General features: G+C 35.9%; 1 protein-coding gene across 3 annotated transcripts in view; it reads right to left on the reverse strand.

Moving 5' to 3' along the window:
* Window positions 1-730: 730 nt before the first annotated feature.
* Window positions 731-18,075, reverse strand: part of LOC100934314 (ATP-dependent RNA helicase DDX19B) — a 37,941-nt gene continuing 20,596 nt past the window's right edge. For 2 of the 3 annotated variants that reach the window (XM_031949984.1, XM_031949986.1), the window contains exons 6-12: window positions 15,301-15,403; window positions 14,221-14,335; window positions 9,352-9,529; window positions 5,360-5,597; window positions 4,770-4,932; window positions 3,948-4,139; window positions 731-3,564 (exon numbers count right to left, since the gene is read on the reverse strand). In XM_031949984.1, coding sequence (XP_031805844.1) covers window positions 3,503-3,564; window positions 3,948-4,139; window positions 4,770-4,932; window positions 5,360-5,597; window positions 9,352-9,529; window positions 14,221-14,335; window positions 15,301-15,403 — 1,051 coding nt within the window. In that variant the 3' untranslated portion in view covers window positions 731-3,502. The remainder of the gene's footprint in view (window positions 3,565-3,947; window positions 4,140-4,769; window positions 4,933-5,359; window positions 5,598-9,351; window positions 9,530-14,220; window positions 14,336-15,300; window positions 15,404-18,075) is intronic. The other variant, XM_031949985.1, reaches the window with a different exon arrangement.

Here is an 18,075-nt window from a genome sequence, read left to right on the forward strand (position 1 = left end):
CTTTTCACTCTTTTAAGGATTCGTGTTTTTCTACTGACCACCAAGTTCCAATTCTTCTTTAAGGTTTTTATACTTCATGTATCTACTCCTCAGGATTCACTCAGTTTCCCTTTGGCCTACCCCCTAGAAATACCATGTTCATTCTCCCCTCTTTAAGTCTGTACAGACTCAGCATCTGTCTACCTCGCATGCCCTCCCAATTCCTGTTTCTCCAAAAGTCATGCTGCTCTCGTTCAAGGCCAGATTCAAAATTCATCAAGTCTCTCCTAACCTTACAATTTTAAAAAAATCTCTCAATTTCTGAGTTATTATAAGCACTATCTTGATGTTAATTAAAAAAAAAAAAAAAAAAAAACAAATAAGTGATGATCAAACAATCCTGTAGCCTCATTCATCTCCATTCCCTTGACTAAGAAGATAGAACCTAATGACCTTTCATTTTCCTTTCAATGCCTTTTTCTTGAAGAGCTTGCATCACATCAAGATCCTTTTGATTTTTTAATCAGAGATCAGGAATATGAGGCTCCCAAAAGGAGCTGACCAAAATGTCCTTGTGATTTGAGTTTCTGTGAATTTAGTCTTCGATACAGTGACCACCCTAGAGTTAAAGGTACAGCATAATGATTAAAATCTATTAACATAACAAAATAGGGAATGGATGTACAATTAGGCATTTCTCATCAATACAGTCAGATATGATGCTCAGGTGGCCAATGAAGACATTTTTCGATTAATAGGCAAAATAGAGAGTTCTAACCAGACCTGAGTAGCAAGTCTGCTCAAAGGCACAAGTCAGAACCAGAAATTGGTCCTAGGAAAGCAGTTCTAGATACTGTAGTCATTCGTCTCTCCTTTGTGCCATATATGCTCCACAGCATCCATAGCCTTGCCCTCCATTCCTTAGCAGAATTAATCAAGATAGCCATAACCCATATGGAAGAAGCAATAGCCCACTGCTCCCTCTTAAAAAGCTTGACAGAAAAGACAAAGACAAGAAACTAACAACAAAGGAACAGAACATGCCATTCAAAGGAGGAAAAAGACTCTATCCAGTCACCCATCCTAGACAAATGTCCCTTTTGCTAGAGGATCCTTTGGAGGTTCACTGGCCCTGGTCTGCTACTGTTTTCCCCCTTAAATCCACCAGAGGAAATAGCAGTTGACTGTATGTTGGGAGAATCAGCCTAAACCCTAGCAGGAAGCCTGCTCTCCCTATCTCTTATCAGATTTCTGTGAGGTTACACAATTATCTCAACCCAACTAAACTAAACCATCTTTCTGTCCATTTACTTTCATCTTTAAAGAAAAAAAGTAAAAATTAGTTTGAAATTTCCTTGTGTTTAAGGCTGGGGTTGGTCAAAAAGGTGGAGGAAAATGGAACCAAAAACATCAAGGAAGTTTAGGGGAAAAGTTCAGAAAGATTCTAAAAGGCTGAAGATCATGAATCGGCTTTCTTAAGTGTAGCTTACATTAATTATGACATAAGAGCAGCTATTAAGATATGCCCATCCAGAGATAGATGGAGATGTCAGGAAAGAATTTGATGAGTTCTTCCTCTTTTTAACAATATGTAAAAAAGAGAAAGAAGCTTTATAACCCAAGAGAAGGGACACGCATAAAGCAACTTGGTGCCATGAGCACACCTAGTAGACACCATAAACTATTTTACTAGAGAAGCTCAGAATCCATTTAGAATGAGTCTATCTGGGGTCTACAGCAATTGTTCAATGATAAAAAAAAAAAAAAAAAAAAAAAAAAAAAAAAAACTAGTCCTTTGGGATTGAGATGGTGGGGTTAGAGAAGCAACATTTCTGGGAAATTATCGTGGTTCCTCCTCCCCCTTCCTTAGCATCTCCAGTTTAGGAAATCAGAACTACTCAACTGCCTTGTATCCAATGAACAACTATACTCCCCCATTTTTTCTCTGGATAGGAGAAGCTTAGGAAGGCCATTCTATTTTGAGAGGCATCAGGTCTGGACAACCATTCAAAAGAATAATTGGTCCTTGTTAAAGGACCTTGTAGAGAAACCTAAACTAAGATATCCTATCCTGGGAAGATAGAAGGCTAGCAGTCCTAAAGCACATAGATAGCTGTGGTTTATCCTTGTTCTTTCTGTCCTTTTTGAAAGAGGCTAAACAGTCCAGTTTGAATGCCAGAAAGAACAAATTACTATTGCCAGTGAAAAAATATTCAGTGTAAGATGGTCCCATGACATTTTTTTGGTGACCACTACTGATAAAGGTATAAATGAGCTTAAAAATCAAAGCTAGAGATAAAACACGTCAAAGATAGAGCATTTCTAGTACACTTCTAATTATGACTGCAGGCATTTGCATACCAACCACCTCAGACACTGAGTTAGAATCTCTATTTGAAAAGGATTTCTTATAACCCAAGGAAGGGATTCCTCCTAGCCTTCTCTTTTGGATCTGGACAGCAATGCCAGAGTGACAATACATGTGACCATTGATGGCTACGTTGTCCAGGGTTTCTTCCAATCTCATTCAAACACTTCCTTCTGTCTTTTCCAGTCTAGTCACAAAAGCAGAGATTTTTAGTATCTGGTTTTGCTGAAGAGGAAAAGATCCAAAAACATTTGTCTACTTTCCACTGGTTATTGCTGATTGATCCTGGGCATAACAGGGATGCTGGAAAAATATTTCCTACCAGGCATCAGAACAGCCACATGGAGTGGAATGGTACCTATGATGCTACACCAGTTTGTAATGACTCGTGTCAGTACAACAGCCAGAGAGGTTAAGACAGGATTCTGGAATATAAACCTAAATGCAAGAAAGGCTCCAAATTTAAATACTTGCCTTTCTTCAGCCAATTCCTGATTGCTTTGCCTGGCTGGAAATAGCAAGAGGGTAAAAGTATCCCAAATTTGCTTCATCATGCTAGTCTAGGAAATCTTTAACTCATAAAATACATCGGATTCCCCTACTCCACTCAATCTAATAGTTCAGCATGCCTCAGGGCCCTGGTGGCCAGCACCATATAGCTTCTACTACTCAGTTTCTCCTCATTTCTACAATGTCACTTTTGCAGATAGATGCAAGCAGGTACATACACTAATATATGCCTATCCCAGGCAAAAGAAGAGACATCTATACACTACCACAAGAAGGTCAAGAGGCAGAAATTAACCAAAGCTTTGACAAGTCCTTAGTTTACATTTAAGATTGGTATACATTAACTTTAAATAAGAAAGAAAGAAATTTGTCAAAAAGGTAATTTCTGTGTATTCATGCCTAATCTTAAGAGCTCATGTAAACATTTTTTCTCTTTCTATCCTCCCCCCATTATTTGCACAATTTTTTTTTTTTTTTGTTAAATCCAAACGTAATTTGAAATGAGGTAGGTAATTTCTATGCATTCCCGCCTTAGTCCTTTTTTTGGTGACTGGCCGAGAGTTGTGCCAATTTGAAAACCAAACAGTCCAAATGGAACTGATGATGCACATCCAGAGGGCGTAGGTCAACTCGAACCAATGCTTTTCAGTTGGCTATTTTCTCAATCTCATCCAAATCATCCGTGTCCAATCTGTCAATCTTCTTATCTGCAAAGGAATTCAGCCAGACACAATCAAAACAGGAGCACCTGGACAGTCTATTTCAGCTACTGCTGCAACATGAGCACAACCCTCAAACTTCTGCTTTACTTCAAAGGAATATCCAACTACTGACAAAAGAGGACTCCTTCCTCATTTGACTCATGAAACCTTAATGTAACCGAGCACGGCATCGAGCACCACCTGCCACACCCTGGACACTTTTGTGTGAGGGCTTTGGCCCTCCAACACAACAGTGGGACTCCTCCCTCCCCCTTCTCTGGTTCTCTAACAAGAAGGGAGATGGCAGAGGAGAGAGCCAGGGCTCTGCCCAGGAGCCCTAGCCTTCCCCACTTCAATGCCCCAGAGGGCAGATACTCTGAGACACTCACTGAAATGCTCTTGGATTCTGTTGAGAATGTTCATGCTGTGCTTGCTGTCCACCATGTTCACGGCCAGGCCCCGCTTGCCAAAGCGCCCCGTACGCCCGATCCGATGAAGGTATGTCTCGTTGTCTGGATTCCCATCCTTGTCCACAGGCAGGTCAAAGTTGATAACCACAGACACCTGTTCAACATCGATACCTGCAGTGCAGGAAGATGGCAAAGCTCACAAAAAGTGGCCGACAGCCGCCGTCTCATCTGGCAAACTTGGTTCTAGCAGCTGGTACCCACAAAACAAGATAAAGGCCCAAGGGCCATAAAAACAGTACAACCTGAATGGATCAGATCCACTCAAGATGATTCTTTCCTTGGAGGGAGTCAAAGCTTTTTCCCAGGGAGTTCTAGGTCAAACTGCCTGATGCTTGCCATTTGTCACATTTGTCTACAAACTGGAGCTATTTAAATGAAAAGCAGCAAATAGAAGGCAGAACCCTGGATGGCAGGGCTGAGGAAATGCTCTTCTCCTACAGCTTAAGATCAGGAGAGCTCCACAATGTCCAAGAACAGAAAATTCCTAGAGGATCATCTAGCTGCTGACTGCAGACAAACCACCAAGAGACAGACCCATCGCAAGGCTCAGGAGTCATATTTGTCACCCGGAGAGGGATGACCACGTGGCTCAGCACATGGAGGGGCAAAATCCATCTCCGGCAGACCACTTCTGCAAAGGCAGAGGGAGCTGCTGACTGGGGCTCTGCAAAAACTCAAACAAGCCCCCCTCCTAGTCTTTCCTAGGCCCCCAGGCCTCCTTGCTGGGCAGCCTCTTCTCACCTCGAGCACACACGTTGGTGGTCACCAACACTTTTTCCTTGCCCTCTCGGAAACGCTCAATCACTGCAGCTCTCTGTTCCACCATCATTTCACCACTCAGGAGGGCCACCTGGTGGCCTTCTTTGGACAGTTCAGCTGCCAGCCAACCAGCTGTTTTGCGGGTCTGGAGTGAAAAGAATTTTTTTAAATGGAAATACCTGCAAAAAAAATTAAGACACCTGCAAAAAATGGCTTCATCTCATTGAAACAAATGAAGGCTCTAACTCTGAAGGCAACTAAGAGTTGCAATTATTAAAATGCCTCTGTAGTGTTTCAGTAATAATTTGAAAGAATCTAATATTTTGGAGATTTTTTTGAGTAACTACAAAAAAAGATAAACCACATGTGCTTTAATTTTCCCCCAGTTTTTCTTTACGATAATGATAAACTCTAGAGCTCAATAGTTTACAACAGTAATCTCCTTAGTATAATAATCAGAAATCCTTTTTTTCTTTAGTAAATAAAAGAATTTCAGGCTGAAAAAGTAATGGCTAAGCTGACAACACAAGTTGAATTTTACCTACTTGATGTTATAGCAGGATGCTACTCACATGACAGAAGATCATGGCTTGAGCAATTGTGATGGCCCCATAGAGATTACAAAGGGCTTGAAACTTCTCATCTCGATTATTGCACATCACATAATACTGTTTAATGGTGTCCAATGTCTCTTCTTCTCGTTTCAGTTTGATGATATTTGGGTCTGGGACAACTTTTCGTGCAAATTTCCACACAGAATCTTCAAAGGTAGCAGAGAAAAGCAGCATCTGACAATCCTTAGGGAGCATCCTAAAAGGCAAGCCCAAGCTATTCAGCATTAACTAAAGTCTTGAATTGGAGGAATATAGATTGTACTGCCCTCACAGCTTAGTCTGTCTCTTATGTCCCAAAATGTTGTAGAGTTGTGGCAGAGAATAAAGATTCCCCAAGTCTCTCCTTTCATCCCAGGACTCAAACAAGACAAAAATCTTCTAATTAAAAAAAAAAAAAAAAACACAAAAACAAAACAACAACAACAAAAAAAACAGAACATAAACCAGTGTCAACAAAACAATTACATCAACATAGAAATCAAAAGGCATTTATCCCAAATCCTTAACATTTAACAGGCAGACCAAATGAATTAATATATACAGTACATGATTTTTATTTTTTCACACCATCTAGACCTATCTAAAATTCCTCCTTTCCGTTTATTTTTCTCCATATTTAAATGATACTCATCTGTCATGTTCTGTTTAAGCCTTTTTTGGTTTTGGTTTTGGTTTTGGTTCCATTTTAAGTCCTAAGGTGTCTTAACTATATTTTGCATGCTTCTATTTTATCAGTTCTTTTTCTGGAGGTAGATAGCAGTAATTGCAATACTCAAAATAGCTTACTTGTTCACAATTATTTTTCAAACAATATTAGGATTACTACATATATAAAATTCACTTGATTCTGCTCAATTTCACTATTACTTCATGAAAAGTCTTACCGTATTTTCCTAACATCAACCTGCCTGTCATTTTCTCTCTCTTTTTTTTCTTTGCTGAGGCAATTGGAGTTAAGTGACTTGGCCAGGATCACAAAGCTAGGAAGTGTTATGTGTCTGAAACCACATTTGAACTTGGATCCTTCTGATTTCAGGGCTAGTGCTTTATCCACTGTGCCACCTAGCTGACCCCTGTCTGTCATTTCTTATAATATATTAGTGTTCCATCACAATCATCTATCACAACTTTTTTAGTTTTTCCCCAAATGATGGGCATCTTCTCAATTTCCAGTTTTTTTGCTATTACAAAGAGAGCTACAGTAAATATTTTTGAAATACATAGATTCTTTTCATTTTTTCCTAATCACGTTGGAAGAGAGACCTAACAGTGGTACTGCTGGGTCAAAAGATATATATACTCACACCCATCTCCAAAAGGTTATATACAATTTTACAACACACATAATTTCACATTTCTCTACAAGATAGACTGTGTTCACAATTCCACCATCAGTGTTTAGTATCCCAATTTTTTCACATCCTCTTCAACAACTGTCATTTTCCACTTATAATATTTTATCAATTTGCAAAATATGAGATGATTTCTCAAAGTTGTTTTATTTTGCATCTTCCTAATCAACAATGATTTGGAGAACTTTTTTTTTAATTTGATTATAGATAGCTTTAATTTCATCATCCAAAAACTGCCTGTTTATATGCTTTGACCATATTTCAATGGGAAATAATCCATGTTATTATAAATTTAACTAAGTTCTCTATATATTTGAGATATGAGATCTTTATCCAAGAAACTGTCAACAAATTTCTCCAATTTTCTGCTTTCCTTCTAATCTGAGCTACAATGATTTTATTTGTACAAACTCATTTAATTTAATGTGATCAAAATTATTCATTTAACATCTCACAATAACTTCTCCTATATCTTACAAGTCAGATAGGCAATGTGTTTCATGTTCTACTAGTTCTTATATCAAGGTCATATATTTATTTTGATCTTATATTCGTAAATAATATAAAATATTGGTCTATACCTTGTTTCTGTCAGACTGTTTTCCAGTTTTCTCGACGATTTTTTTTAAACCAAACAGTCATTTCTGATCCCATAAGTTTAAATCTGTCTGTCAAACACAAGGTTACTATAATCATTTACTACTGTGTTTTATGTCTACCCTGTTCTACTGATCCATTTTTCTATTTCTTAGTAAGTACCAGATAGTTTTGTTAATTACTGCCCTCAGAATACAGTTTAAGATTGGCTACTGCTAAGCCCCCCTTTTTTTTCACTAATTCCTTTGATATGTTCAACTTTTTGTCCTTCCCAAATGCACTGTTAAAAATTTTTGTAACTCAAAGTATTTTTTGGTAATTTAATTGGTATGGTATTGAAGTAGATTAGTATAGATATAACTATCATTTTTATTAAACTAGTTTTGACTCAATTGTGAACAATTACTATTTCTCCAATCATTTAAATCTTAACTTAGCTTGATTAAAGTGTCTTATAGTTATGTTCATGTAATTTCTGGGTTTGTCTTGGCTGGTATACGCTCACAAATCTTATGGTTATTTTCCATGGGATATCTCTACTATTTCATTTTGTTAATGATATATAGACATGTTGATGAATTATGAGGATTTATTTTATATCCTGCTAATCAACTAGCCTTTAAGTTCAATCTCTAAGATCAATTCTGATAGAAGTATTTATATTAGGCAATGAGAGAATCCAATTCAGTTCCAATTGATCAATGATGAACAGAACCAGTTACACCCAGCGAAAGAACAATGGGAAATCAGTGTGGACCATAACATAACATTTACACTCTTTTTGTTGTTTGCTTGCATTTTTTTCTTCCCAGATTATTTTTACCTTTCTAAATCCGATTTTTCTTGTGCAACAAGAGAGCTGGATAAATATGTACACATAAATTGTATTTAAGATACACTTTAACATGTTTAACATGTATGAGACTGCCTGCCATCTAGGGGAGGGAGGTGGAGGGAAGGAAGGGAAAAGTTGGAACAGAAGTATTTGCAAGGGTCAATGTTGAAAAATTACCCATGTGTATGTTCTGTCAATGAAGAGTTATAATAATAATGAAAAGTTGAATCTGTAAGATTTTCTAACTATATCATCTTGTCTGCAAAAAAAATCATTTTATTACCTCATTGCCCATTTTGATTCCTCAGATTTCTCTTTCTTCTCTTTTTGAAACTGCAAGCATTTCTAATACAATCATGAATAATACTGGTGCATGCTATGTCATTTTTCTAACAGTCTTCGATCTGACTTATTACACAGCTTACTAAGTTCACCAAAACATACCAGCAACAAAAGGAAAACATTGCTAGGTAACAGTTACTGACATACAAAAAAATTTTTTAATTGCTTCTTTCAATCTAGTGCTAGATTATTCCAGATAACTGTTTTAGTTATTTGTTTAAATGACCCGGGGATAATTACTTACTGTTCCAATACTCTGCATTCCTCTTTTCATCTCTTCTGAGGAACTTAAAAATAGGAGAGTTAGGGAGAAGTCCCTGTATCATTCCTCAAGGTTTAAGACTTCATCATAATTAAATTATTCCAAACAAATGAAGTTGCATTTATTTATAAACATACAAAGACTCTACCACCTTTGGTTAATCTATCTAAAGGTTGGATATCCTGTGAATGAGTTAAAAGCACTAAATGATGCAGTGAATTGAGCACCAGGCCTGGAGTCAGGAAAACCTGAGTTCAATTCTGGCTTCAGATACTTACTAGTTAAATAACCCTGAGAAAGTCACTTCACACTATCTGCCTCAGTTTTCTCAAATGAAGAAGGAAACGGCCTGTCAGAGGCCACTCTTTCTCTGCCAAGAAAACTCCAAATGAGGTGACAAAGATCAGACATAATTTAAATGACTCAAAAAACAATGGCACTTGTGCACAAGGATGGGTTTTGGAATTAAAAAAAAATTACAGAAAATGATCTGTGGTCTGACATTCTGAGCTTGCTTCCTGTAGAAAGATTTCCTCTCTTTATTCCCACAAGCGCCCCATACCTCTGGATACGGATACTCTGATCCTGATGGCCTTGCGTGGCTATCATTACGTCAGCTTCATCCAGAACAAACACCTTGATCTTCTTGGGGTCAATGAATTTCAGCTTGGAGCACCAATCCAGGACGGTGCCAGGAGTACCAATCACAATCTGCTCACTGATCTTCTGGCCTCTTTCTACTGTTGAAACAACAACAATAAATTTTCCATGACAGTTTCCATAATCATATGATTATTGACAAAAACATTACACAGACATATTTGAACATACCTCTCTTGGAATCTTACTCTCATCAGATTTGCCTCAAAGAGAAAATATTAGACATATCTGGTTTACAGAGAAACTTCTCCCACAAACCTCATTGAAAAGTGGGAGGGGAAAATAGAAAAGGTAAGGGATAGGCTAAATAGAAGAGAATACAGAAATAGGAGGGGAAAAGTTTAAGAAAGGGGGAGGGACTCTAAGGGAGAAAGAGGATTCTAAAGAGAGAAGGCTTTGATGCCCATAAGAACATAGCTCTCTTAAATGGAAGGACAGATTATCACAATCATGAATAATGATTTTAAGTGTTTAAGAGTCCACATACATAGAAAAAAAGGAAATAAAACTGAAACAAACCAGGGGGTAGATAACAATTCTTATTTCATATTATTTATATGATTTTGTTCATATTTTATATTTACAGTGACAACAGCAAACATCTATGTTGTTCTTTAATTCCATTTCCTCAGTCACTCTTGGAGATAAGTACCAAAGTACTCTTCCACTTACAGCTGAGGAACTGGGTCCCATCAAACCCAAGTGGTTTGTCTACTTATTAGAGGTCATTCTAAAAGCAAGTTTGCATTCTTTCTTCACATTCTTTATATACATATATCTAGTCCTATCATTTCCTCACTACAATGGCTCATATTCTAACCTCTTTTTCACTGTCACTATCAAAAGCACAGTCCAGGAACAAGCTGATTATAACAGACTTATAATTTGATATACAAATGGATAAATATTCGTATTTGCTAATGTTTGTCAAATTGAGTATAAAAGAAATATAAAACTAAAAAATAAAAATATTTTTAAAACTTCAGTACAAAATAAGGGAGACAGAATCTGAGATTATCCGAGTTAAAGCTTTAGATTTTCTTGACCAGTATATTAATAATGGCCCTCAATAGAGAAAGTAAAGTAGATGAGAGCAAGAATTTATATAGAGCAAAATACAGATTTAAAAAAAAAAAAGTATTTCTCAAATTTTCTATAATCATAGTAATCTAGAACACCACATTAAAATCAGATCTACATAGTTTAAGAAAACAAACACTAAAAGAAGAAAACTACAAGAGGGGAAAAATTAAATTGTTCCCCTTGGCTCTTAAAAGCTAAGTTGACATGAATTTTTTTTTTTGGCCAAGTCCTCACTTTCAGCCTATCAGAGGCCTCTGTCATCACACATCTTTTTCATCCTCAGTTTCATCTGCCCTAAAATAAACTTTCATGGCCTTCAGGTATGCCTCCTCTTTATTCCCCACATCCAGATCATGTTTTTTTCTTTTGCCAATAAAATTTCTATTATCTAAACGCCCTCCATGTTATCAAGTGCACCTCTATAAATCCTATCCATCTTTTCAGTGCCAGCTACATCTCCTATAGCAAACCTTCCCTTATACTTAAAACACTCCCTTTAGTTGTGTGACCTTGGGCAAGTCACTTAACCCCAACTGCCTCAGCAAAATACCAAAAACCAAACAAACAAACAAACAAACAAAAAAAAAAAAACCCAAATTCAAAGAGATGCCTTATGAAGCAGTAAGCATTACTCGGATTAGTGCTTTCTCTCCTTTTTTTTTTTTTAAATAAAGCACTATATCTCATGAGTGATTTTTTTTTTCCAATTCTATAAACTTGACAAGATAAAAATATTTTTCCAGTCTCACTGTTTTACCCACAATTTGCTCAAATGAGAAAATAAAATGTTTAATCTTAACAAGAGGTAGTTAGGTGGTACAGTATATTGAGTACTGGGCCTAGAATCAGGGAGACACAGCTTCCCAAATTCAAATCTGGCCACAGATATGTTACAAGCTGTGTGTCCCTGGACAATTACTTTACTTAGTTTGCCTCAATTTCTTCATGCCTAAAATGAGCTGGAGAAGGAAATGGCAAACCACTATGCCAAGAAAATCCCAAACAGGGTAACAAAAAGTTGGGACAAAAGCCAAACAATTCAACAATAAAATATTAATAAGAATCCAACGATATTTAAGCAAAATGTCACATCAAATTAATTGCTCTGTTATTTTCTGCCTTTCCAACTTTTTTTTGTTTTGTTTTGGTTTGGTTTTTTTGCCTTTTCAACTTAAAAGCTATGATATGGTTTGAATGTTTCAGAAGTATTTTTTTTCATTCAAACACGTATTTTTAAAAATTAATCTTTCACTGTTCCTTTCACCCCCAATGAAGCAATTTGTAAAAGCATATCCCTTTAAAATATATTTTACATAGCTTAGCAAAACAAATTTCTACACTTTCCACGTCTGAAAACTTAAGTCTCTTTCTGCATTTTGAATTCATCCCCTCTCCCAGAAGGTGAATATGGTCTGTTTCATCTTTATCCTTATACTCTTGTGGTAAACTTGTAGTTTACCTTTTGGTTTATTTTGTATTTATCAGATTTCTAAAATTATTCAAAATTATGTTTCTCGGGGCACCTAGATTTATAAAATTTTTTCGTGTTATTGCTGAAAGCTAAAAGTTTCTCCTTTGAAAAACACCTATTTCTCTACCCTTCAACCATTTCTCTACTGGGGAATGGCAATTCATTATTCCTATATCTTAGAAATGAGACCTTTTGAAATTGTGAATACATCTAGCCATTCTGGAGAGCAATTTGGAACTATGCTCAGAAAGTTATCAAACTGAGCACATACCCTTTGATCCAGCAGTGTTTCTACTGGGCTTATATCCCAAAGAGATCATAAAGAAGGGAAAGGGACCTGTATGTGCAAGAATGTTTGTGGCAGGTCTCTTTGTAGTGGCTACAAACTGAAAACTGAGTGGATGCCCATCAGTTGGAGAATGGCTGAATAAATTATGGTATATGAATATTATGGAATATTATTGTTCAGCAAGAAATGACCAGCAGGAGGATTTCAGAAAGGCCTGGAGAGACTTACATAAACTGATGCTGAGTGAAATGAGCAGGACCAGAAGATCATTATATACTTCAACAACAATACTATATCATGATCAGTTCTGATGGACTGGCCCTCTCTTCAACAATGAGACGAAACAAATCAGTTCCAAGGGAGCAGAAATGAACTGAACCAGCTACACCCAGCAAAAGAACTCAGGAGATGACTGAACCATTACATAGAATTCCCAATCCTTCTATTTTTGTCCGCCTGCATTTTTTATTTCCTTCACAGGCTAATAGTGCACTATTTCAAACTCCGATTCTTTTTATACAGTAAAATAACTGTTAGGACATGTATGCTTATATTGTATTTAACATATACTTTAACATATTTAACATGTATTGGTCTACCTGCCATAGGGGCGAGGGGATGGGGGGGAAGGAGGGGAAAAATTGGAACAAAAGATTTGGCAATTGTCAATGCTTTAAATTACCCATGCATATATCTTGTAAATAAAAAGCTATAATAATAAAAAAAAAAAAAAAAGAAAAGAAAAGAAAAAAGGAAAAAAAAAAAAAAAAGAAATGAGACCTTTATCAGAGAAACTTCTTTTTTCTTTTTTATTATAGCTTTTTATTTACAAGATATTACATGGGCAATTTTACAGCATTAACAATTGCTAAACCTTTTGTTCCAATTTTTCCCCTCCTTCCACCCACCCCCTCCCCTGATGGCAGGTAGACCAATACATGTTAAATATGTTAAAGTATATGTTAAATACAATATAAGAATACATATCTATACAGTTATTTTGCTGTACAAGAAGAATTGGACTTTGAAATAATGTACAATTAACCTGTGAAGGAAATCAAAAATGCAGGCGGACAAAAATAGAGGGATTGGGAATTCTATGTAGTGGTTCACACTCATTTCCCAGAGTATCAGAAAAACTTCTTCAAGATTTTCTCCCCAATTACTCATTTGCCTTATAGTTTTTATTATACTGATTTGTCTGTGCAAAAATGATTTGATTTTACAGAATCAAAATCATTTTTCTTTCAAGTGATCTTCCTTAGTTATCATTGGAGCATGACCTCTCTTCCATCCATAAATCCGGGATTGAAACTAAGCCATGTGTATACTTGGAATTTACCTTGCTAATTAGCCTAAATGTAAATTCTATTTGATTCAGATTTGGTTCAGTTTCCTAGCCATTTTTATAACTAGTTGAGTCCTTTTCCCAGGAATTGGGACTTGGGGACTTGTTTTTGTTTACTTCTGTATTCTGTGTTAACTCATCAGTTCCACTAATGAAATCTGTTAGAAGCAGTACCAAGGAGTTTTGATGATTATCCTTTGTAGAAGAGATTTAAAACTGATAAAGTAACTTGTATTTTTTTCATCTCAAGTGCAAGTCAACTTAAAATTTGCACTACTAACAACTTAATGGTTCTTCAAGCTATTTATAGCATTGAAGGAACATCTCTCCACTGTTTTCTTATAATTCTACAATTTATTAAATAAGATTTTTATTATCTTTTATTTTTACATTATCTTTATTGCCCTTGCTCTTTACCCTCCCAGGTAAGCCATACCTGAAAAAAATAAAAGAGTAATCAGTTTGGCAAAACTAACCAAGGCATTTAAAAAGTCCAACATCGCACATATTCCAATAAGAGGGAGTTTTTGTTCTTTTTTTTTTAAGCTTAAATACTGTATCATCCTCCTTGTATACTCACATTTATTGCCTCGAACAGCATAAGCAAGTTTAAGTTCTGGATAAAATTTGCCCATCTGTTCAATCACCTTTCCTGTCTGAAGTGCGAGCTCATAAGTTGGTGAGAGGCACAAACACTGAAAAGAAAATATAAAATAAGACATGCTCTCCTTAATTTAACAAAGTCATTTAGCATCAGAGAATACTAAGGTATATAGTTTAAGGAAATAATTGGACATTTTGTTTTAGTTAGGTAAGGTTACTTAATGATTTTAACCTCTCCCAGTGACCCCCACCAACCAAGGTTAAATAGCATTAAGAAGGAATTTTTCTCAGACTGTAAATTACAATACATACTATTTGCACTTCTTCTGGCTACTAAAAGCCCTAAAGTACTTCTGCATGAGAGTTCTGACTCACGGGATTATTTATTCCTACCTATTTTACAAGCTGTTCTATTTAAGGTAGGAATCAAAGAATTATAAAGGTCCTGCCTAAGCTGGGTCATAAGAGCATGAGACATATTTTAGAAGCTCACTTCCTTAATTCTCTACCTTAACCTTAGAGACTATTTTGCATTGTTCCAAAGGCTTTTGGGGAAAGTAAGAGATATCATTATTAATAACTGTTCTCTGTAAGGCATAGTAGTAGAAAAGGGAATGTTTAAAAGTTTAGCAACTAATCAGGAAGATTTTCAAGATACACTAGCAAAATATGATCCACTTCTTAGGGAGTCTTGTTATATCTACTTATTAAAGGAATTGAGACACCAGTCCTTTATCATATGGTAACATCTCTCAATTCATGCTAGTCAGGGAATACTGTTACAGGAGCAACCTGCTAGTGGTTGCGAGGGATCTACTTCTGACCAGCTGAATAGATCCCTCCACGTGAGAGGATGCTAACAATACAAGGAGACTGACAAGCAGACCGCTCTTCTCTTCCCTCTGGCTTCTGATTTACTTCATTCTCAATTCACAACCAACATCTGTGTCAATGAAGACTGATTTGCAATTCCTTCAAGTGTGTGATGTTTCTCCCCTGTGGGGGATTTTGCACTTAGGTGTAGTACTTAACAGAACACTTAGCATCAAACTCTTACCTGGGGGTATCTGTTCAAAGGTTCCACTTGGCTAAGCATAGCCAGGACAAATGCAGCTGTTTTACCAGTACCGGACTGAGACTGAGCGATCAAGTTCTGTGGGCTATGTCAAGACAGGGCAGAAATTAGCAAGTAAATTAAAAAACAAACAAAAAAATTATTTTGGGAAAAATAGGTAAAGGAGTCTTAAATTCTTTCTACGACAAATATGGTTTTGATACCTAAACCAGAGAGTGCAAAAACAGAAAAAGAAAAATGCAGAGCAATTTTCCTACTAAATCTTGAAGTAAAAGCTTTATTTCTTAAAATAAGAAATTTATTTATTTTGGATTCTAAATTCTCCTTCCCTGTAGCTCCTCCCCCACCTATTGAGAAGATAATCAATATGGTATCAATTATGTGCAAGAAATCATCATATAAAACATTCCATATTAGTCATGTGACACAAAACTTAATAAAATACTAAAACAAGTCAATTATAGCAGTACATCACAAAGATCAGACACTATGAACAAGTTGGATTCATACCAGGAATTCAGAGTTGGTTCAATATTAGGAAAACTATACACATAGTTAACTATATCAAAATCATATGTGTATATCAACAGATATAGAGAAAGCTTCTGAAAAAATACAACATCCATTCTTATTAAAAAGCACAGAAATGGAGCTTTAAAAAAAAAAATAAGTAGTATCTATCTGAAACTAAGAACAAGCATTCTCTTTTACAGGGATAAATTAGAAGCTTTTCCAATAAGATCAGAGGTAAAACAAGGCTGTCTATTACTAATATCATTATTCAATATTGTACTAGAAACGCTAACTATAGAAATAAAACAAGAAAAAGAAATTGAAGGAATAAGAAAAGGCAAGAAGGAAAAAGTCATCACTTTTTACCAATGATTTGATAGAGAATGCTAAAAAATCAACTAAAACATTATTTGAAATAATTAACAACTTTAGCAAAGTTGCACGATGTAAAGTAACCACGCAGAAATTCATCGGCATTTTTCTACATTATCAACAAAATCCAGTAGTAGTGATGAGGTGAAGTCTAGTTTTGGGAGCTCCCGGTATGGGAACCAAAAATAGGATGTTTTAGGTTTGCGGGTTCCCTTTAGTAGAGAACCAAAATGAGATTAGGGTTTCTGGTGATCAGGGAGTTAAATGATAAGGTCTAGTATCAAGTTTGGGGTTCAGAGAACCAAATGGAGAGGTTTGGCTTCCCTATACCCCCTTGGGATTTGGTGCAAGGGTAGGAAGTTTTGGGGAACCCCGTTCTGGCGGCGCAGGGATTCTCTGTAAAGGAATTTACAAACCCCAAAACCTAGATTGATAAAAAGAGGTTTATTACAGGGATTGCTAAGTAATGTTAGAAATCCAGAGAGAGAGGCATAAAATCTCCTTAAGGAAATAGGTGAGGGTAAAGAGAGGATAGCACTGGAAAAGAATATTATTCCAGTGGGCAGAGGCTTCCTTGGCATAGCATGGCATAGCTTGGCATGTTTAGAACCTCTTCAAAGAAGAGATTTTAGATTGGCTCTTTTATAATAGGAGCTTTGGCTATAAGAGGAAGGGGGCTAGTGGGTGGAGTTCCAACTTGGAACAATCTACAAGCTGGGTTTCAGCTTGGGCTGGAATTTGAATAGAATCTAATGAGTTTCTTTAAATGAATAGGGTTGGAATTCTTTTGCTCAGGACTGAACCAACCCCACCTAGATAACAGAATGAAACTGTCTTGTTTTCCTCAGGCAGGGTTCCCTCACTGAGGCAGAGTTGAAGGAGATTTTCTCCTTCAAGGAGTTTTAGAGTTTCAGGGTCCCTTCCTTCAGTAGGAAACAAAGATAAATACTGTATATGGTGTAAAATACTTTGGAATCTACCTGCTAAGACAAATACAGAACTACAGGAACACAATTACAAAATATTTCTCACACAAATACAGATTGAAATAAGGAATACAGATTGTTCCTTAGTAGGCCAAGCCTAAAAACGATAATACTTAATTTACTCATTCAGTGCCGTGCCAACCAAATTACTAAATGATTATTTGATAAAGCTAGAAAAAAAAAAATTACAAAATTCCTCTAGAAGAAAAAAAGTTCAAGAACATTAAGGGAAACAATGGAAAAAATGTGAAGGAAAACAGCTTCAAATTACCAGATTTCAAATTATACAACAAAAAAGTAATCATCAAACAATATGGTATTGGTGAAGAAATATAGTAATTGATGAGTAGAAGAAATTAGATACATAATATATAGAAGCAAAAGGCCACAGTATCCTAGTGTTTGATAAACCCATTGGTTTGAGAATTTACTTTATCACAAAAATTTCTTGGAAAATTTAAAAGTAGTGTGGTAGAAACTAGGAAAAAAAAAAATCAATATCTCATATTATATACTAAAATAAGATCAAAAAAGACTATGTGATTTAAACATAAAGGTGTAATGGCATTAGCAAATTAGTGAAGCATGGAAAAATTTACCTGACAGATTTATGGATAAGGGAACAGTTCATAATCAAACATGAGATAAGAGGGGATCATAGGAAATAAAATAGTAATTCTGATTACATGAAATTAAAAAAGGTATGCACAAACAAAACCAATGCAGCCAAGATTAAAAGGAAAATAGGAAAGTGAGAGACTGTTTTACAGCAAGTTTCTCTGATAAAAGTTTCACTGTTTTGGCATGAGTGGAAGGTGAAATAGGAACATAATACCTATTAATAAAGAAGTAAAAAGAGACAACCAAAAACTTAAATGATTATGTA

Source organism: Sarcophilus harrisii, chromosome 2, assembly GCF_902635505.1.
Source record: "Sarcophilus harrisii chromosome 2, mSarHar1.11, whole genome shotgun sequence".
Classification (NCBI taxonomy): Eukaryota; Metazoa; Chordata; class Mammalia; order Dasyuromorphia; family Dasyuridae; genus Sarcophilus; species Sarcophilus harrisii.